Source organism: Coturnix japonica, chromosome 6 (assembly GCF_001577835.2).
Source record: "Coturnix japonica isolate 7356 chromosome 6, Coturnix japonica 2.1, whole genome shotgun sequence".
Taxonomy (NCBI): domain Eukaryota; kingdom Metazoa; phylum Chordata; class Aves; order Galliformes; family Phasianidae; genus Coturnix; species Coturnix japonica.
Genome location: NC_029521.1, coordinates 20,326,274 through 20,349,148, shown reverse-complemented (window position 1 = coordinate 20,349,148; position 22,875 = coordinate 20,326,274). Strand labels below are relative to the sequence as shown.

Genomic DNA, 22,875 nt, shown 5'->3' with positions numbered 1-22,875 from the left:
AGATGAGGGGTGCTTAGGAGGCATGGGGATAAGGCTGTCACAGTGCTGGGGGAAGGGGGAACGGAAGAAAGAAGGACGGAAGCCTTTGATCATGTGTAATGTTAATGCAAGTGTTACACATCAGAGACTTTGCCACGGTAACTAGCATATAAACAGGAGTCTAGTGTTAACAAGGAGGACTTCTTGAATATGTTTGTACATTTCTGAGTCAAAGCCATTTCCCTATTCAACAATACATGACACAGTGGAAGAAGTTCAGAAATAAACCAGCCTGACATGCTTAGACCTTTAATAGAATTTAGCTTCTTAGAACTAATTAAATGTTACTTAAACGGGGAAAAAAAAAAAATAAAAAAAAAATCCAAATGCTTGGGAAAGGTGCCAATTTGACAGCTCTGGAGAATGAAATAATCTAATCATCCCCTGAGCATGGGCAGCAGCAGGACAGGCTTCCCCCAGTAACATACCTCAAACGTGACCTGGAAAGACTGTTGACAGAAATGGGGCACACAATCGTCATAGTCTAATGACTCCTTGCCTTTTCTGCTGAGATTGCTAAAAGGGCTCCTGCCGAGCCCCAGCTGTGGCAGCGATACGGACACCGGTCTGCTAGGAACGGCGCAGGACCTGCCAAACTCCTGTCACCTGCTAAGCACCCACTGCAGCCAGAGACTCTCAGCCCATTGCTCAGCCTGGCCTGACCCACCTTGGACATGCTCCACTCCAGCCCACGAGATGTAAACAGGAGGTGCTGTGTTTAGTCTGCAGGTTTGGGCTTTCGCTGCACCAGCATTCAGGCCCCAAAGGAGTCAGTCCCTGGCTGCTGCACAGAGTGGAAGCCTGGATTTTTCAGGCTCTGTTTCCTAAGATAGGAGAAAAACCTGCAGAAGAAGAGGCCTGCCATCTCTCTTCCTCTCCGTAATCGTTCCATTTGCATGCCTCTGCAACAAGCCTCTGCATTGCAGTGCCCCAGGTCCCAGGAAGAGGAGAAGGAAGGGCCCCTGGGCCTCATTGTGAAAGCTCTGCAGGGCTGCCAACTCGGGCTGCAAGGGTCTAAACTAACACAACTCGCCTCCTTGATAATTTTGTGCACCACAGTGTCTTTTACTTCTGAAGCAAAGCCACATGAACCTCCCTCCTCCACTCCCAACACCACAAGGGACTGCTGAGCACAGAGGAAGCCTTGCATTGCATATTAAGCCAAGAGCCTCAGACACTCCCACATCTATCTCACACAACCAGGTCCTCCTCCTCTTGTCCCAGGCTGCTTCTAGCTTCCTTTCCCCTCCCAGCCAGGCTGTCCTCCCTCATTCCTATCACGGGATGGGGCAGGAGCCAGCACAAAGTCAGTCTTGTCAGAAGAGAAGATCCAACACAATGATCTTGTGCAGGAGACAAGCAAGGGAACTTGCTTCTCTCAGTCCCTCAGGAGCCAGGAACTCTTCAGCTTTCCCTCCCAGAAAACTTGCTTAATTTTCAACACCCCAGTAACAGGCACAGAAGCAACTGGGTTCACAAGGGTTAATATTGGTTACTTGCCTGAATGGTGACCTAACTGCTGCCGTTCCTCACTCTTAGAGGTTACCCGACTGCTCCACACATTAATACGTTTCAAGATGTGATGTAAATGCAGACAAACACTCTTATGTTTGGAGTTAACACAGTCACAAGATCCCGTGTATCATGTGTTGGCAAGCACAGGAACCAACAGCAAATGACCCACCCTTAAGCCTGACCGTTTGCTGTTAATCATTACAGGAGTGTTGCACTTTACAGTCAGTACAATCAAAGCATGCAAGTTCTTTGAAATCCCTACACGAGATGATTCCAGCCAAGATCAGCTCCTTCACAAGTCATACAGATTTCAAGGTATGATGTCCTCCAGACATATGAACACATGCACTGGAATGCCTTGAAAACAAGTCACTGGAAGGTTAACTACAACACTGCAACTCTAAAACAAACCTCTGCCTTAAAAACAGAAGGGGAGGCAGGAATGCCACAGCAACAGTGAAGGCAGAGATGTACTGCATGTATACAGTCTCTCAGAGATGTGTTTTTCTGTATAAACATATTCCTCAAAGCATTTTTTTTTTAATCTTTGCAATGTGTTTATAACCATGAAGAAATTCAAGGTTAGAATAGTGCCATGTCATCCTATAATTCGTGCATCCCTGGCTCCAAAGGGCTGACCCTCAACACAAAGCAGATGGGGAGCTTCCAAGGGAAATCTGTGATACAGAAACAACGTGGTGCAGAAAATGTGTGGGTGCTTCAAGCAGCCACACTTTTGTCATAAAATCATTAAGAAAGAAGTAAAACTGAAAGGCTGACCCTCTGTGTTGCCCTCCTGTAAAGGGTGATGTAAAACTGAGATCCTGGCTCTGTAGGATCGAAGTCCCACAGCCTTCTCTGGATATCAGCTTGCTGGCTCTTCTGCCCTGACTCCATTTAGGTCATTCCACTCTGCCTCCCTAGATTCCTTTCTTGAGGAAATCAAGAGCAAAGAGTCTTCAAAGTGTTTGCTGACTCCAGGAAATGGATACTTCTGTATTCACAGACAACTTTATAACTTCCCAGCCACTGCTCATCAATTTCAGCTCCACTGACATAAATAGTAACAGTTTACCATTATTTTTTGAGTTCCTGATCACTGAAAATATTCTGCATGAACTGTAAGAGATGCTAAACAGGTTTGTTACACTTTCAAGCCCTTAACATAGGATCATACTTAGGACACTGTAAAGGGGGAAGGAAAAAGGAAGAAGGCTCACTCACTTGTAACCAAGGTCCATGTGCTGCATAGGGGTGCTCCTCTGTAGCAAATGCGCCTTCTACTCCCGTTGATACAAACGTGATTGCTGTGTCCCCTGTAATACTTTTATATGTAAAGTGCCGTCCATGTAAGAGCCTTCCCCTGGGAATAAAACACACATGTGTGAACTGAAAGGCTGTGAGCAGCATTCAACAGATCAATGAAGATGTATCGCTATAGCTTCTGCCATCAGCATGTGACTGATTAGCCCATCACAAGTCTCCTTTTGAGGTAAGTTCTCTTTTATTTCCTCTATATAATGTGGGGCCTTGCTTCCGAACTAGAATAGCCTAACTGGATCCCATTGCATGTCTGTCCCCATGATGAAGCCCCAATGCATGTACAGAAAGGGGACTGTCAGTCTTCTAGAAACAAGAAAACTGCAGGAGAGGATCCAGACTTTGCATCACATGGCAGTGAGACAATGCTTGTCTAAGCAGGATCATCAGTGGGATCAAACTGTCATGCCTGTGGTACTTAGGCTGAGTGCCTCTGCATGCAAGCATGCTTCCAATATGCAACTGGGAAAACTTAAGGTAAGATATATGGCACCCAACACAGGGTCACAGCTGATTGATGAGTTCCTGCTGGTCAGTTTAGCTGTGTTAACTGATCAGAACAGAGTGTTCACACATTCATAAGGTAAAATAAAATATGTTCATGTCAGCTATCCCATTGGTTTCTCAACAGGCACAGGCGAGTGTGCACCTGCTGCTGATAACTCTGATACCACAGGCAGGTAACTAATTAAGCCAAAGTAACTCAATCACCTGCAATCGTTTGTTTTATGCTAACGACTACATTTGCCACATGTGTTTTTTAAAATAGTGCTGACTGAAACTGTGAGTATCTAGAAAAGTCACATACAGTGCTATACGTAGCCTAACCTCCAAAAGATAATGCACAGGGTACACACACAATGTGCTGTTCCTCACTCATGCAAGTGACAAAATTTGAGTAGAAAACACACTTGCATGCATAAACTGACTGCAAACAGGCTTTGCACAAATATCTGTGTCTGAGTTCATAAGCCATAGTTAACAACTCAAGGGATTTGTTTGACAGAATATGATAAGACATCCCTTCTTTATCAGAGTTGCCAGCATTGGACTATTAATAATAAAGGCAGACTAACCCTGTCCTGTTTCAGTACACTAAAATACACTGGAGGACAGAAAAAAAGAATGAGGAACAGCCTTACCATGATGAACACACATGCAAAGAATCATCTGTTTCCAATGTGTTTTGGCAAAATTAACTCAGCTCTGGCCTTTAAAGAACCATTGCATGCGTGTCTGTATGGTGAAACAGTGCCACAAGGCAAAAGCTGCAGAAGCTGAGAAGGAGGAAGGATGGCCTCACTCACCTTAGACAGAGGGGGATCAGCGCTCCAGACTCCTGGTTAAACTTCAGGTGTACGCTTTCCAGCTGTCTCGTGCGGATTAGCTCATGAGGAATGATAGCTGCTGAGCTCTCGCTTTCTAAACTGTCCTTCCGGCTTCTAAAAGAGACAAAACATGCACACTTAGGATCCTAGAGCTGCGTGCTGTTTCTGCTGTGATTCAGATCGACCGTGTCAATACTGAGGAACACAGGACCAAACTGTTATGAAGACACAGCTGAGTTCTCACCCCTTCATGGACTCAGCCTCCCACAGACTATCAGTCCCAGTATGTGCTGCCTCTGTTTGATGACCTAGGACCAGAACTGGCCAAGACACATGCTGCATTCCTCCCCGGCACACAAGAAATAGAATTTCTGGGAAGAACTGCAGTAAACCTACACTCTCTAATGTTCAAACCACTACAAAATAGCTTAGAAACATTAGCAGGTATGCAGTCCCTCCCCCTTTTGCTGTGTTTTCAGGATATTTTAGGCAGTGACCTGCAGGAAAGAGTGGCCTGGAATATCTTTCAGGTCTGAGGCATCCCTACAATTACAACCAAATTACTTCTTTCCACAGCTCAGCTGGAAGGTTTTGAGAACTCTGTATCCACCTGCATCAAGTGCAACAGCCAAAGACTGATTCTGCTTGTAACGAGAACGACACACACGGTTTGCCTTCTCCTTGAAGTGGGGCTGTTTTACAGCAATGCAGCTTTGCTTTCCTATTTATGTTTTATTTTTTCATTTCTGCAAGGCCAGCATGTGGTGAAGCCACGAGTAAAGGTTATGTTGGTACACGATTAGGAACTTTGCCAGATAGAATCCTCCAGGTAATCGAGCAGGTGTATCTATCTCAAAATACTTGACCATAAACACTTTATGTGTTCAAAGAGCAGTTACATGATAGTCCAGAACAAAGAAGGAAGGACACAGAGTTCAGAGTTTCTGAGGATGAAATGAACTGATGTGATGAGTCTGACACGTGATTTATATTTTTGTTGCTTGGTGTAATTAATAGAAATAAGACTTATATTAAGTTTAGATAATTTCTATACTGCAGAATCACCAAAAGAGGAGGACAGGGAAAGCAGGGAGCTGGCAGAAAGATGCCATATTGTAATGTGGTTCTGTTTTGTCACATTAAAAACCAAACAGCACTACCAGGCTGAGTATCTTGCATTTGGGAACACTGTGAAAACATGCTCAGATCCCTCCTCCACCCAAGCTGAGCCATCTTGAACATACATCTGGAAAAAAATGTAAAGAAGCAGCTTGACCCTCACAAGCCCTCACGACCCATCACACCTCTACTTGACTTTACCTTTGGGTGTTGTCTCAAAACTACTTCCATCAACTACACACACAGCAATACGGTTCAGAACAGCTTCCAAAGCAGCTCAGTCTGTTGCCTCTACCCTGTCACCCAGGCCTAGGAGAGCTTTGCATTCAGGCCGCTGAGCTGCTCACTCTAATACAAAGGTACAGGTTCAGCCTCAATCTCAGGAAGGCCTGCAAATACCCTGCGTGCTCAGGCTGGAAACATGCAGAGAAAACAAACCAGAGTAGTACAGCTCGTCTCCCTGCAAGATGAAATGTGCTTCATGTTGTGCCTTAGCCACACACAAAGAGTAACAGACGCAACAAGGACACAGTAGGTCAGGATAACAGTCTATGCACAGAGTGGGTTGATGGTCTGCCAGTCAGCCAAGTGTCAGTCGGGTGGGTTAACCCTGAAGCAAAGACATAACATGCTTTGTAGTCCATAGGTGGCACTTAAAGTTGTGTTTAATCTACTTGGGCAAACATTTTACAGCTCTTTGTAGGTGGGGTCTTCAAAGAACAGAGGTGGGCCAGCATTTTGCAGGCTGATTACCTGAGAAGTGCACTGTTGATTAATGATCAGTTGACCTTAAGGTAAGCTTTGCCTGAACTTCCTTATCAGATCTTATATACACAAGTGAACTGTGGGAAAGTCAGCCTGTGGTCTACTGCTTCCAATCATTCATTTATCAATCCCTACCAAAAGGGTCAGCCATTAGCAACGCATGGTTTTCAAGCAGGCTATAAGCTCGCACTCGTTAAATGCAGCTCCAGAGTTTATGCAGCCTGGAGCAGACCATGAGTTACACAGCAATGTTAATGCTGCAGACAGGAGACTGTCCCCTTCTCACCTGCATCGCTCACGTGTGCCAGGCATGTCTCCCACCCCTGTGTCCCACAACTGGTGCTGCAGGCCCATGTTTTGGAAGGACATGCTGTCAGAGGGCAGATCCCAGCAACCGCAGCCTCCAAACCCCATGAAATGAAGGTGGGCTTTTCAGTTTCCACCACATGAGCCAGGACAGCTGCGAGCACAATGGGGCTGCAGTCCTGAGGGGAAACAGCCTCCGGTTCTTAATGTAATAATAGCAATGACGACAATATTCTGGAGAAAAGGGGCGAAGCTTTCTAAATCTTATTAGAAACAGCAAATGCTGTTTGTCATTATACACTCGAGAGAAGATGTTGACTAATGTATAACTATCAAACGGAACTGTCATGACTTTAAGGCTGTCAATAATTATGACTTCACATTAATAAGTAACCAGCCCTCCTGTCAAAAAGGTGAAGGAGTGAAGCAAAATGGTAGTTTATACTTTGAATGACATGAAATAATTAATCCTTTCCATTAAACTTTTCCGAGATAGTCATGGTTTCAGTGTTTCTTGTGGGGCTCACATAATTTCAGCTATTTGAGGTTGAGGGTGAAACTCCAATAGCAGAACGCTGCCACTTTCTATCTAAGCTGTATGTTTCTAAGCAAGAGCTTTGTGTGGGTGGGCACTGCTGGCCATGTGGTGGACTAAGCACCTCAAGGTGCATCCTCCAGCTTTGCAGTATGCTTGGAGATGCCCAGGCACAAGGTGCTTGAGGAAAGCCACAAAGCAGATGTGACTTTTACCTCTGCAACACGTGAAGCAACTCTTACAAGACCTGTTAATATCCTCCCACTGGGAACAGAAATCCTTGTACTTACTCTTCTGAAGGGTGACAATCCAGACAGAGGGTCACTAGGATGTCTAGGGTGTTGTCAATGAGAAGTTCACACCATAACACACCCTGCCATCCACAGCTTGTACTTTTCAGACGTAGAAGAAAATTTAGAAGAAGTTTGCTTTCTAACACTAACATCTCTGGTTTTATGACTGCCAGCTACCCATCAGCCCTCGCTTCCTCCACCCCATCACCAAATAAACCAGCAGCAGAAACCGGTGGAATTTTATTTGTTATGACTAAGCTCTAGCTGACTATCACATAAACGCTGCAAACTTTGTCTATTCCAGATTTAATACTTCATCCAACCCCCACAAAAAAATCACGTTTCTCACTGTCCAGAAAAAACAAGTCTGCAACAGCTCGGGCTGCTGCATTCGGAAAGGCAGTAGATTTAAATGGAAGCAGCACGCCGGAAATGTCCCAGTTTAAGGACTGCTCATCCAGTGTTTTGTGAAACTCGAGGGGGGCTGGGGGAGATTAAAGCGCATTTCCCTCTGATTGGGAGCTTGTGGGAGGTGTAAATGTGGGCAGTTGTCAGATTAATTCTTTAGATGATTACATTCTTTTTGTTTCTTTAAAGCTGTTTGTAGTTGGGTTTGATGTCTCCTATTCTGGGCAAGTGTATTGCTGCAGTTACCAAGGTGACTTTAGCTGACTTTCAACTATTTTTTCCAGCTTCAGTTTCTACCAGTAGTCTGCTTCTGGGCGGAGGAGAGGAGGACATTATTAATATTATTTTCTTAATCCTGAGAATGCTGATTAACGGTTCACGAGCTTCATCAAAGCCATATTTTACTTTGAAAGCACTGTTTTTGAAAGAGGGGTGGTCAAGCTGTTGCAAAGGGCTCCGCTGTGGACTGCAGCCTCCCCAAACTTCCCTCAACAGGGAGAAAGAGCCCGAGGAGCCCGACATCCCCACGCGCTGTGCTCCATGATGGAAGCAGCCACACGCTGCAACCTGTAGCCTCCCGGGGGCCTTCTCTTTGTATTAAAGATGAGAGTAGCTGCAATCTGCTTAATTTTATGCCAATTAGCAGCAGCCCTTGGGGGATCCTGGAAAACCGCCAATGCAATCACCAGGTTGCGCAAAGTTTGGATGTCCCCTCCTTGTAAGTCATGTTTATGGCAACCTCTTCTCAAGCAGTCCCAATGGCAGTTATTTTATGGGATTCCAGAATAACCAGGTTGATCGGATTAAGAAAGGTTTATTTATTCTTGCATTCACATCCTGCTTTTTGATCAGGGTGTTTGATATCACAGATCTGTTACTGAGGTCACCGTTCCCTTCCAAGCTCCATCACCTACACGGAACACAGTTTCTCTGCATTTCCAAGCCATTACCCAGGTACTGACATCATGAAGGACAGACTCTTAGAAATTGCCCATGGCAGTGCCTTGTGATGGTGGGTGCCCTGCCCACCACATCCCTAACCTGACTTACATCACTAACCTGACTTACATCACTGATCCCTCCTTCCTGGTACAAGCATCAGTGCCATGACTTAGCAAATGCAGCCAATCAGAGCAGGTTTACACAGCTGCGAGAGAAAGGCTGCCCCACTTTTTCTTTTCCCTTTTTCCTTCCCAACTGGGGCTATTTCAAAATTCCTCACTCTCTAATGAAGATACGGTCAAAGATCACTTAAGTGCCGGCAATCTTCCAGTGTCTTTCCCACAGTTTCCCCTGAAGGACAAACCAGCAGTTGTGGGAAAGAGCCCAGAGCATCTTGGCACGTGGTGTTCTGGGACACGTCATAGAGGCACAGAGGCAAGTGCAGAACCAGCGAGGAGGCTGCTGCATGGATCCTGCTGTGGTCATGCTGAAACGAGGCCCGCTTCAGCGTTCCAACCTGGAGGCTCATCATCCTGGTTCAACCGGATGGTGAAGAGGTTCTGTATAAGTTTCCTGATGCAGAAAGGCTCCAAGGACAACGCCAACACCAACAATCTTCTCGCCCCTTTGGAAAGCTGCATAGTTATTAGTGCCGGTGCTTGCAGGGGCCGGACTGTTCCAGACCTACAGCTGAACTAGGATTAAAAGATTTAGGCTGTGTCACTGGCACTCTGAAGACTCAAACCACCCTTTTATGCAGCAGGTTCCCCATCTGTAAAACTGAGACGATTTTCCACGTAGGAGTGTTGCAAGGATTAAGTCAGTGTTTGCAGAGCACTTTTTGATTCTCATCTGAGGAAAACTATGTAGAAGTGCAAAATTATTAGCACGGTGACCACTCTGCACTTCTACTGACACTGGTTTTCCAGACATTTGCTTTCCTAGTTTGCAGGCTTGTCACCCAGCACTCAGGCTCATGCTGAGAGACACTCCCTAAAGCACACTGCCTCCCCCCATTCAGCATTCCTTACTTAAGCAAGACACCACTGAATGTGTCTCCATGAGGGAGCATGCCTAAATAAGCAGGCCTGGGTTGGAAACTTACTGCTTAGTGGTTGCAGAATCAGAAAGTCTAGCCAAAACAAGACATTTTCAGAGAATGCTGAAATGCTCTCCTTTATGTAAAACTTTGCCTCCAAGAACTGAAGACAGGAAACCAGCTACACAGACAACAGCTCCCCTCCGCCCAAAGAAAGCAGCAAGCAAAACCTAGTGCAACTGGGAGAAGCAAAGTGCACACTTGCCTCAAAGCAAATCCTATGTCTTGATACCACCCTAAGAATTTCCTCAGAAATGTTACTCAAATTGAGCTTGTTGATTTGCATTAACAGCACTTAACAAAAGCAGCAATCAGGGTGCCCTATTTACCAGTCAAATGGACTACACATAGAGAGGACTCCAGTCCCGCAAGCTTGCACTCTCATTCACATGCTCCAAACCTGATCCTACACCATGGCAAGTAACTGAAATCACCAGGAGTGATTTTAGGAGGATTTCTGTAAGTGACACAACTTCCCACAAAGGCAAGGCAACAAGCTGGGATGGTGGGGGTGCCCTGCAGCATAAGGTCACAGCCAGGACAGCCCCAACAGACCCACCTGCCAGAGGCTTGTTCCCTGCTCCATTTGCCAGGAGCCTGCCTTCATTTCCCTACACAGCTGGAAATTGTTCAGGGCTGGATGGAATTAGCACACGGGCAGAGCTACCATATGTTCGGGGATCCCTAGACTCTGCCTGTTTCTCTGCTTGGAAATCAAACGCAGATGGGATTTGAGGCCTTTGGGGCACCTGCTGTGGGCTCCTGGACAAACGACCACTGTGCATGAGTGGCCAGGGAACCAGCGTCCCACTCCTTGGGAAATAAATCCCAGCTCGAAACACAGGAACCATGCACAAGTTGAACCATGCTACTTTATCCTTCTCGAGGAAAGGGAGGGTGACAAACAGCAGACAGATTTTGGTTCAGCCTTGCATTTTGTCCAAGTAACACAACCCTGGGGACCTCTTCCTGCTATCAAACCTCACCTTGAGACACTGGGGATGTGCGTGGGCATTACTTGAAACCTAGAACAATGAAGTGTAGCAATTACTGATAATTTTAGCTTCAGCTCATGCAGTAATGCAGCTTGCTAGCTCTGGGTTTCTATTCCAGCCTCAGCTGACAGGAGCAGTAAGACTGAGTCAGCCAAGGGGCAGAAAAACATCGCTTTCAGCAGTGCTGCGTGATCAAGGGGACCCTTGAGGGGTGGAAAAGGTCAAGAACTCCCCTTTCCCCACCCTGGCTCTCACAGCAACTGTGGCAAATTAATTCCTCTGTCCTCATCTGTGAAGCGGGGCTACTACTCACCCACCCCACAGGAAAGACAGCTCCAAAGTTTACAACATTAAGAAATTAAACAGCAAAATAAGCGAGACTCAACAAGTGTCACTGATCTTTGACATCTGGAGCCTCCAGCCAATGGAGGCCTCAGCAGCAGTGTTTAGTCTGACATCTGAATGGAACAGCTCAGCATCCAACCATGGTGAATCTGCAGTTAAGGAGATGGGGAGCCTCGCCTTCCTGTCTGCCTGAGCTGCACCTACCAAGCCGATGGGTCATAAGAAATGAATTACGTTCTACTGTAGGGTACATTTGTATTCATACACGCCTCATTTTTCCAAGGCGTAATCAAGAGTATTATGTTACCTATGGTCAAAATGATTAGACATGTTTCCAAAGATTAATTTAGTTTTTGTTGGTTTTTTTTTTTCCTTAAATGCATACAAACTGATTTAATGGCTGCTTATGAACTGAGCTAACAGTCATTTTGAGAAACAGATGTCTGATGCAGTTTGAAGCATTAAGAGTGCCTTTATTCATATCCATAGCAGAAAAATGGCTACACAGTCTACAGTAATAACACTAATGAATCAAAGTACTACAGCTGCCCAAAAGGGTTTTGACAGAAACCAGCTTTTTTCTCAAAGGAACTTTTTTTAGGACTCTGGGACAGCAAGCAATTGGTAATATGCATGCTTAGCATTTAAGTGTGTGCTTTGCTGGAGCCAGAACACTGAATCGAGCCCTATCTGCAACTAAACAATGTGAGGATTTTGCATAAGCACTGAAAACTGTAACAACACGAAGCTGGGCAATGCTGATGGCATCTGGATCCCAACATTTCATACAAATAAACATTCAAAAGTTGGAGTGTTCTGATGCATTTAGTAACACTGAATGTGGAATACGTTGCCTACTCTAAGCCTTGACAGATTATTGTGTGTGGGTGGTAAGGGCCGGAGAAGAGAAAGGGAGATTGCTACCAGGAAAGCAGTCAGTGGCTGCAAATCTATGATAAATAAACAGCAAATTCCTCTCCTGCACAAAGCCATTAAAGTCTATGTCAGCCTTTAACATCCTAATGTCAGCTGAGTGCAAATTTGATGGCCAGCGCTCTGCAGTGCTCCCTATGGAAAGTAGATTTGGAACACTTTGCCATGCCCCAACAGAGTGTTTCTGTCAAGTTCCTGAGGAACCCCTAACGCACCAGTTATTCACAGGACCCTTGCAACGAACCATGGCTTTGATATTTTATGGTCTGGAGTGTACAGTGCAGGATATGATTACACACAAGCCTGGTTCCCATCAGCCAGCACCTCGTAATCGTTAACATATTTATCCTGGTGGTGCCTCAAGAAGATGACATTGTTATTAGTCTCATTTTATAGACTTAGAATTGAAGCTCAATAGCTAGATGACTTGTGAAGGGCAGAACTGAGAACCAGCCCTAACAGGCCCGAAAGCAAGGTACCATGTACAGGCTCTTGTATAAGAAGGACTAGATCCATGGGCAGAGTTGTCCACCTCAGGTGCCTGTGAAGTCCTGTGAAATTACCATACATACACTGGGTTTAATGCCTCAGCCTTTGCTACTGCACATACCTACAGGGAATGTGGATGCAGATATACTACTGCATGCAAAAACTGAATTCCTATGCAAGTCTCTGCAGCAGTAGGAGCTGAGAGACTTTGGACCACGGTCATGTACTAATGGGCAGGTTGTCCAACCTTGCTCAAATGCTTAAGACATGCTGAGAAAGCATATTAAAAAAGGCTCAGACTTTGTAAGAGCTTCCTGTACTACAATACTCTCAGTGCATCAAACAAGTCCTGTTGTATCCATTACATGAACTGGAAAGGAAGAAACACTGCACAAGTTGAAAAGGATGCTTTCCAAACTCCTCTCAAAGCAGTGGGTAAAAATGGAGGAAGGAGATATGAAGACACACTGCTCTTTGAATTGAGATTTCCTCCATCACTCAGATGATAACTATCACCAGTGACACTGGCAGAACGTGCAGTAGTCTGATATCTCTCTTTTGTTAACTGCATTGCTATTATGGGGAAACAGGCTAGCTAGCAGCTTCTTCAGCAGTATCCATAGACCTCAGAGTAATGCATTGATCTTTTAGGAAACAAACACAGGGAACCAGCCACTCCTGCTATTTGGGTTTCAGGGAGGATGGGTGTTCAGCCGCTACGAATAAGACAACTTTACTACAAAGGGTACTAACCAAGGATACAAATCTCTGACTTTGACCTGCCTTCCTCTCCATCTCAGAGCAGTTGAAAACTCAGGTAAATATCTGTGTGCTCCACCTTAACATTTCAGCACTCTGTTTTGAGTGTATCTGTGCTTATCATATCTTGGATAATGTACAGTCTTCTTATCTAAGCAATGACTACCACCCAGCATTGCAGCTTACCCATCACCTGCCTCCCTGACCTGGTAAGCACCCAAATGTTTCCGGTCTCCCCAGCCACTGCAAACAGAAAGCTGTACCTGGGAATGCAGAGTCCAGCATCTGTGAGAAATCCAGCTCAATACTTTACAGCCCTCTGAGGCTGGGTGTGATGCTTACAAATCAGATGGCGTCATTTCGTTTCTTCAGAAGGGCCAATGGGACCCACCAATGGTTCAATGAGACCCACCTTCACATAAGACACTATACTCAGAATCTGAGTCAGGTCAGGATCAGACTCCATATAATTACTATATATAAGAAATAAGGTTATTCCTAAAGCAGTAATAAAGCCACCAGAGACTTTGGTGGTTTTTTTTTTCCTTTTTTTTTAAATCAGCACCAATATATCATCTTACTTATTAGTACACAGCATCAGCAGTTAACTTAACGCTTCCCCTGGTGTACCAGGCAAATCAGAAATACTCACACACAAACATAAATGAGAGGTCATCCAGCAAATGAAACAAGAAAGGACATCAGAGTTCTATTCAAGGAATATTTTGAGTTAGGAATGAAAATGGAATTGAAATGGAGCAGGATGCTGCATAGCACTATAGCAAAGAACTGATTTCATGACTATCTTTACTCTTGGAACACAGTTTTCATAGGAGACTAGGAAACCAAAGGAAATACCAAGATGAGAGAGTGCAAAGATATATGCCTTTCTCTATCACTTAGATGAAAAAGTTACAATTGATGGAAGAGATTCAACTAGTAAATTAAATAAGCCTAAGACTGAAGGGAAAATAACCCGTAAGACTGAAGTGCAGATACTGCAGATGGCTTGAAACCACGGGTAACCTCCTATAGACTTACTGAAGCCAAAATTTATGAATGAGGACAGATCTACAGGCCCATCTTGTCCTACTTTACTCACCTGTTAGTGTATAGACTGTAAGACATCAGGGTGATACTGGCATCAATTAATATCAGTACCTGCCTTCTCAGCAAGATCAAAGATGATTTTAGAAAAAAAATAATCAACATTTTAACCAAAAGGTTTCTAATTATGAACTTTGACACAAAATGCACATGCAGAATCAGCAAATGCTCACCTGTGCCATGTAGCTCTGGATACCACAACACCATATGAAAAAGTAGTTTTATATGGCTTAGTTGTGCCTGATTTCCAACACTGTACACCATGAGCAACAAATCCTAAAAGGCGCTGTCAGAGCCACTCCATATTAACAAGTCTGTGCAAAATTCCTCTCAAAATCTCCCCTCCTGAGTAGCAGCCCATTAACCCACCTTGAACAACTCTTCCTCCTCTGTCTTTGGACTTTGTAAGCATTTGCTATTAGCTTTCCCTTCCTGACAAGCCTTTCCTCAGCCAGCTTTAACTTAGCATTCCACGTTGTGTTCTTATACCCTCCCATCACTGAAGAATGCACTTACGGTGCTCGGTCATGGTTCAACCCATTCTGTCTTTGTGCATTTATTGGAGGTAGAACAGGTTTGCTGTTAATCTCCAGCCCTCTTCGCAGAGTCTCCCTGATTTGCTCCGTATCTGCAAAGAGAGTTTTTTTAATGTGACTCAGAGTCCCCAGAAACATCACAAACACAAGGAGACGACAGCTCTTCTCAAAAGGTCTATTTCATCTAAATCCTTCAGGAAGAAATAAGGAGATACTAAGGGTGAATTTATAACAGCACTTCCTGCACCTTTAAGTTATTCCACTTAAAGTCAGCTTGAATTCCCTGAACTGCAATGTTATGTCAGGCAAGAACTGGAACCTCTGGTACTATGCCCCCCGATGTAGAAATTCTGAGTAGATTTGTATGCTTTCATAAAGGAAGTGTTTGCTGTTACTGCAGCTCTTGCAGAACCTTCTGACATATCCAGCCTTTGTGCTGGAAGCCACTTTTCCCATTAGGCATCGTGGGAGCTCACTCCTTTACTAAACAAGTGCAAGAAGGTCCTGGAGTTTTTGCAATTGGTTTTGAAAAATCTGTTGATTCATTTACTACCAAATTCATAACAAGAAAAACCTTTTATGCAGATAAACTTCAACCCCAAGCTCACATTGAAAATAAACTGCGAATTACGCAGTGCAGATGCAGTGTCCTCACTTTTTCATTTTCCTACAATGTCAAGTGGCCAAATATTTTAAGGGGATGCTTCCTTAATTTGCTTAGAAATTTCCCCTTCTTTTTTGATGACTGAGGGGAGAAAACAATATTAAAATGATTTCAAAATCTCTTAAAGGACATGACATACAAATATCACCATTTATATCTGTCTTGGGCTTTCCATCTGCAGGGCTAATATTGTCTAGTCTTTTTAAATTCAGTGTAGTTCAAAATATTTCCACAGAGGCCAGACAGAACCCTATATACATGTACACTTAGAGGTTGCTATTTTTATTATTACTTTTTTTTATTATGGACTTAAAACAAATATAATTCCTATGGAACACATCATTCATTCCAAGAAATCTCAAGCCCTCACATGTTGTTACTTCACCCATTTGAAAGTTAGCATGAATAATTTCAAACATGCTTAATGTCCATGACATCTGTACCCTGACATGGCACCTCACTGCAAAAGGGGAACTCCACCGTACTCAACTTCTTCTTTCCAGAGTTCCATATTTGCAAGAATCACTTGAGTTCAGCCACAGCAACATGCAATGTCAGTCCAATGTACCGCCCAAGAAGTGGCTGCGTTAAAAAGGAAACACAGCCTAGGAAAATGCAATTGCATCACCTTGCAGGTGTTTACAGCCCTGGTTTCACCCAGTGCTCAGTTTAACTTTGCAGATTTAGATGAGAAACAGCCTCAAACCTGAAGGACACATGTTGAAAAAAACAAGGATTTCCTTCTCTATCTCCTACCCTTCTTAAAGAAGCCACACCAAAATTTCATTTTGTTCCTCTGAGGCATATCACGCCTTCTAGCACGTGTGCTGTTTGCTAGGAACCCCACGGCACTGCCCAGACTCATCAGCACTCAAAAGCCAAGGCAGTGCCACAGCCCAGGACCTCTTACCTTTCCCAGAGAGCCGCCGCGGCTGGGTTCCGATGCAAATGCTCCTGCTGTCCTCGTCATCCTCAGGGGGCCGGCTGAGATCATCCCAGGCACATTTGGCACTCACTCCGCTTAGGTTTGAGCCGTCTGTCTCAATCCCTTTGTCGACCCTCTCCTGCTTGAAAAGATCCAAAACACCACAACTTTTTTGGATGTGGCTTGACCCTGAGCTGAAACCCAGCCTAGCTCCATCCATCCATGTTTTGATGTACCAGCTAAGTATGACTGCACAGCGAGTCAAATCAGGAGCACATCTGAACTGAAACAAACCAGGACAGACTGGGCTGAGCTTCTGTCCTTTCCTCAGCGCTTCACTGCTTGGTGCTCACAGGCAGAAGACAGAGGTGGAAATGAGATACCTGAGGTATACAGGGTTGCTTCTTTCAGTGCTAACTCCAGTTTATAACAACAACTCAAAGCACTTACATTCTCCTACTTGCAGCACAACTTAGCAGTCTACCTGCCGCCAATAACAAACCCCTGAATAGCTGTAACAAAGATCCCTTTCCAAGGAGCCCCCAGTAAGAAGTGCATAGAGTGATCTCTCATTCACAAATGATCATTTGCAGACTGCTTGTACAACCACTGCTTTTTTAACGCGCTGGGATGTTCAGCTGAGGACGAACGTGCAAGGAGATACTGATCTGTATGCAAGTGTCAGAGCTCTTGGCAAAATACTTTCCAAGCACGTAACCACCGTTTGGTATCACACATCAACAAGCAGCTGGATGCTCTCAGACACCGCACCTTTTTTTCAAGGACACCCGCATCTGTTGCCAGCAAGACTGCACTCCAAGCTTCAGCCAGAGGACACCTACCTGCTAATGGGATCTGCTGTTACTTTGATTTTCCACCTATTTCCCACAAGGGGGTAATGTTGAGCTGAACAAACAGGGCTGCTCAGAACGCTGGTACCTCTCCACTGGCACTGAACAAATCAGGCTCCTTTTCACAGTCTGCAGGAATGTCACTTCTAGTTCCATTCAGTGATCTCCATTTCACTACATACATCTGGGTCAGCCCCAAACATGCGATAAGACCCACTGCTTGCAGGACAGAAACTCTTTAGATCTGAGGGCAGAGCGGAGCTGTGTTACACAACAGGAGCAGATCATTATTCCTGGCCTCTGCTTTGACCTTGCCACTAGTGTCAAGAGACCGTGGGAGCATTCAGTGCTTTGCAAGATCTGTTCCTCGAGAAGCAGTTTCCATACTAAAACCCACATACACTCCTCCCCTTGCCCAGTTCTATCTGCTGTACTCTATAAAGAGATTTACTTGTTCTTGTGACCATTCGGGAAAGGATTTGAGCAGCTCAAAGATAAGCATAACACTTGGGGTGTGGTTGTGCTGCAGTTTAAAATGATGGAATCCACCTGGCTGCTGTCCCACCCTCCTCCATGCACCCCTGCCCCTTCCTGACTTCTTTAAAACTTGGTCACCTTCCTACACTGGCTCTCTGGCCTCAAAAGGGAGGCAGAAACTTGCAGCTTGGGGTAAGACCACAGCTGTTCTGGCTTACATTTAAGCATTCAAGAGACTGCCTCCTTCTGATTCTCTCTTCCAGAGAAAGCTACTCCCTGGGACCTTCCTCTGGCGTCACAGGAAAGTAGCTTCCCTGAAAAAGTAATAGGAAAATGTGACAAATTATGCATCTGCTGGGATTTTCTTTTGTTATATCCTAAACAGAAAATTTGTTGTTTTGCCCAGAAATAGAAGCTGTGAAAAAGAAATACATCTTGATGCTACATATGATAATGACACTCCATGCAAGATTTACCATGTGGCTCTTTAGGGAGCTCTGTGACGACCCAAAGCAGTCAGCATGGAGAGGTTCAGCTTGTCAGCACAGTTGTTTTTCATTCCATTCATTGAGAAGGCATGGGAGAGCCACTAAACTGGCCCCGAGCAGGGAGAGAAAGGGCCCTGAGGACTGCATCCGGATGGAGAATCTATGGGATGTGCTGCTTCATCCCCACAGCTGGAGGCCCCACTCCAGGCACAGAGCCGTGGGGGGGGGAGAGGGGTGCAGCCCTTTGTCTGCATCTCAGCTGGCTTCCAGAGCACTTCCTCAGGGAAAGAAGAGCTGCTCTATTGGCATCCCTGGGAGATCAAGGGGATCTGATGGAAACAAGCTGGCCTAAGGTAGCCTGATTTGCATGCTTGTGTTTGCAAACATGCATGTCCAGGGGAGGAAAAAAAACAAACAAACAAAAACAAACCAACAGAAAAACAAATCAAAACAAGAAAAGCCCAACAGTTCAGTTGGTTTTAGTAACTTCACCCCATCCTTAGCCAGTAAAGCTGTGCATGGGTGAGGGGCTGCTCCTCCTCCCATGAAAGGGCAGCAAAGCAGAGCAGGAGGAGCCTAGGGCAAAGGAGGTTCAGCTTTTTCCTTCCTCAAAGAAAGGATGTTTCTGTCCCATTTTCCTCTCAGCATGTGGGAGGGATGCTCTGAGGCTCTTCTAAGTCATTGATCCCTTTCTAAATGAGCCAGAGCACTGCAGTGTGACCCGCAGAGCAGCAACCGCAACTCAGGAAATTCAAATCAGCTTTATTCTCTTCTGAGATATCTGCTAAGACAGCACATCAGCACGGAGCTGGGGACCAACAGGGATGGTGTGACAGCAGTGCCAGGGAAATGAGAGTGACCTACAGGAAAGCCCGACTGCACAGAGAACAGCCAGCACTGCCACAGTGTTAATTGCTGACATCCCAGGATGACATCTTAACTGGGATCCATTCTCGGCAACTTCGAACAGAAAGTACAGCTGCTGCTGCCAGGGCTGGGGTTAGGCCTCAACAGTTCCCACAAGAAACAATGCAGCCTCAAAACAAGCTCTACCCACTCCCTGGGCTGCCCAACATGCACTCCTGCTCCAAGCAATCCAACAATTTTCTCTCTGCTTTCACACCCCCTATAATCCCCCACCCACCACTAAAATGCCAGGTGAATGAATGACATGTTATTCTTTGTCCACTAATGCAGAACAGGAGATGCACGGTGAGGGCTGACTGCAGCCCCACACAGGTTTTAAGCTTCTGCAGGAGACTAGCAGAAAGGAGCAGCACACACACCTGCACACATTCATTGTTGGAGGGGCAAGAGAGAACAGAAAACAGGAATGTTTTAATGTGAGGAAGTCCGGAAAGACCACAGACACAGCAGCCGTTGGTGGCAGGACACACTGTGAGGCAGAAGCACTCTTCATGTGCCTTAACTTGTCTTGGCTGACTCACATTCCAGTAAGCTGAGCTACTACTCATTTACAGTAAATTGAAGAAACCCCTGTTATCGTCAGGAATCACCAGTGTTGTGGAGAACAGACAACACCCTCCAGGAGGGGAGAGGACACACAGGCAACACTGTGAAAAGCCCTAAAACTTTATAGGACTTGCAGTTGTGTTCACTCCCACGCTGTGGGACATTTATGGAACACTTTTTTCTCTCTCGGATTGGGGTTGTTATTTTAGATGAACAAAACCTTAAGAACAGTAAAAGTAGAATTTGGTTTCCTTCCTAAGCTTTCAAAATAAAAGATGCTGTGAGGCAATGGAGGGTAATGAGATACAGACACACAGACCAGAAGCAAACACGAGAGCTTGTACAAAACGTGCACATATGCACATGCCCTACCAGGCTAAGCCATAAGTTCTCAGTTAAAAGGAACACTCAGTGATTCTCTGAAACAAGATCAGAACTACACTGGATTTGCCCAGGGATCCCATACTGCAGTACCACATCTCTGCTGAAGGGATGCGGTACTGCCTCCCAGACATAAGAACCAGAGGTATGCCATGGGACGGTAATCCCTCTAGAAAAGTCTTATTCCTATCTTTTAACTTCAGAAATTAAACTGAGCTCTGATGGAGAGGGTTGAGTATATCCTCCTGCATGTGTTACTAACAGCAGCAAGAAATACTTACAGCTTGCCATTATTTCTCAGATTCATACTATTTGGCCTCACATGACATCCTACAGGAATGATTTACACTGTCACATTGGTTATGGGGAAAAAAAATACTTAAATGATTTTAAATTTTTCTGAATGTTATTTCTCTATTTTATTAACTAAAGACATACTTGCAGATGCGGGTCAATTTCAAATATTGTTTCTCCTCTTCGCATGTCTGTTATCAGCCAAGGGCCTCCAGCTCTACAAAGAAAGAAAGGTAATGAAACAAACAAGGACTTGTGCTGATAATGAAAAACCTCAGTGACCTGTTACCTGCCTAGTGTTTGGCACCACCAAGTCTTGCAACACAGCTGGGTCTGCCATAATCTGCCCCTTGCGTAGATATACTTACTCACACAAGACTGAGCTGTGTTTTATAGGTAACTGAAATGGGACTGAGAAGTCTGGCGCAGCCTAAGTATATGAAGGATGAGCATGGCATGGGGTCAAGATTTATACCTCTATTACATATTTAAAGATGCAGCAGGATTCCCAATGGAACCTCATTTTTTGCTGAGATCAGCAAGCACGTTCAGTACCATACAAAGCTTCCTACAGGCTCTGATGAATATCTCACAATAGACATTTTGTCTGAATACTTGGATGTTTCAGGGAAATCTTTGTTTTCATTAACAATGAAAGTCAGAAAAGTCAAGATGTTTCCCAACAAAGGTGATAGAAAACAGCTTACTGTGAAGATGAACTACACAGGGACTTTATTTAGGGTCACACTGCACATAGGCTGTAGAAATCAGCCTCAGATTGCACTTCTCACTTGAAGTCTTTTGAAATCACCGTATAAATGTTTGGTGCTTTTTTTTCCATTAGATACTCTGTCACTGCAGTCAAAAGCCCCCTCCTCTGGCCCTGTCTGTGTTACCATCTCCAAAAACACTTGTAGTCAGACCAATAGAAGTTAACATTTTGTATGTTTTTCAGATGCATCAATATCTACTCTTTTTCACATCACTTTGGAAGTTGTTAACTGCAGAAGAGCCACCTGTTTCAGTTCCTCACTAGGATGCAAGAGTCTTTCACCCTGACTTCATATGAGCAGCTTTCAGCTTTGTCTTTGAACCTGGCACATTTCTGGACTTCATTTTATCCTTGGAAAGGTGCTTGCAGCACAGCACAAAAGCCAAAAAGCCAATATGAGAACAGACTGGGGAGAAGGGTGCTATGTCTATATTGACATAGGAGTTAAGGGAGCTACAGACTGTTTATTGCTTTGGGGTCCCAGAAACAAAGCTTGCAGCTAGACAAATTCTCTCAAGTGTTTGCACAAATTATCTGCATTTGTACCTAAATGGGAGAAGTTCAAGTTTAAGAAATCCAGCAGCAAAGGCTGGACTCCTCCAAATCATCAATCAATTACAGCCCATTGCGGCAGCCCACTGAGAGCATACGTATTCAAAATTCATTTTCCCTAATATTTTTAGAGCTACCGTCACACTGCAATAACCTCCTCAGAACATACAGGAAAACATTTAAGCCACACATTTGCAAGTAAAAAAAAAGTTTATCTGCAACCTGACAGCAAATAAAGTATCAACATATCATGTTAAATTTAAAAATCTATCTCCTCCTTAACATAACGGTAGGACTAGATGATCTTGTAGGCCCTTTCCAACCTTGTGGTTCTATGATAATGCTATCTTTCTCTTGCCAGGGTAGATAGTGAAGTTCATTCTGTTATGTCACAAATACTCTTTCTGCAAATTGGTCTGTCAAGTGGGGCTTCTTGGAGATTGATTTCCTCACTTTCAGACAGCACCCAAGCTTTCCTAGGCATAGTAAAGTAGACCCTCACTTTCCTCTCTTTAGAACTACAGAGAGGTCACCGGTCAGAGCTGCCCTGGCTCTTTCAGGGAGAACCAATGAAAATATGCTGCAGGCATAAGAGGAAGGAAATTAAGCTTTCAAGAGCTCATTCATTTCCACCCTGAACATGTGGACTTCCACACGCATTAATTTGCCATCTAAATGTCTGTGCGTGAGAACAGATTTGCAATGAATTCCCATCCCTGGCTACAGTGCAGGCTCCATCAACAAGTTAAAGATTGTTAATAAAAACAAACAACTGAGTTGTTCTCTGTCAAAATACTCCTCTGTCTGGGGCAACATGAGCACTTACACTGGGACAGTCCGAAGCAGCTCCAAGATCCCTTGCCCATTCCATTGCTGAGCCGCATGCAGTTCCTCAGTGCAAACCCCAACAATCTGAAATAAATAAAAACAGAGATACTAAACCGGATGGAAACTGTGTGGTAACTGTTGGGAACACAGGCCACGTGGTGCTGGGTCAAACTGCGTAGATACAGAGAAGCACCATCCCTTTCAACTAAGTAGGTAAGTGAAGACAAATGGAGCCTGAAACAACATGGAGACTCTGCAAGCTCTCAACAAGCCATGAGAAGCACCCTGGCATGTAACATTTAATCTTGCATGAAGTGTGTGAACTAAACTAAGAGGG

General features: G+C 44.7%; 1 protein-coding gene across 3 annotated transcripts in view; it reads right to left on the bottom strand.

Moving 5' to 3' along the window:
* Positions 1–22,875, bottom strand: part of SUFU (SUFU negative regulator of hedgehog signaling) — a 75,283-nt gene that overhangs the window by 13,550 nt on the left and 38,858 nt on the right. For 2 of the 3 annotated variants that reach the window (XM_032445329.1, XM_015866980.2), the window contains exons 5-10: positions 22,537–22,622; positions 20,531–20,603; positions 16,408–16,564; positions 14,814–14,925; positions 4,182–4,316; positions 2,779–2,917 (exon numbers count right to left, since the gene is read on the bottom strand). In XM_032445329.1, the coding sequence (XP_032301220.1) occupies positions 2,779–2,917; positions 4,182–4,316; positions 14,814–14,925; positions 16,408–16,564; positions 20,531–20,603; positions 22,537–22,622 (702 nt within the window). The remainder of the gene's footprint in view (positions 1–2,778; positions 2,918–4,181; positions 4,317–14,813; positions 14,926–16,407; positions 16,565–20,530; positions 20,604–22,536; positions 22,623–22,875) is intronic. The other variant, XM_015866981.2, reaches the window with a different exon arrangement.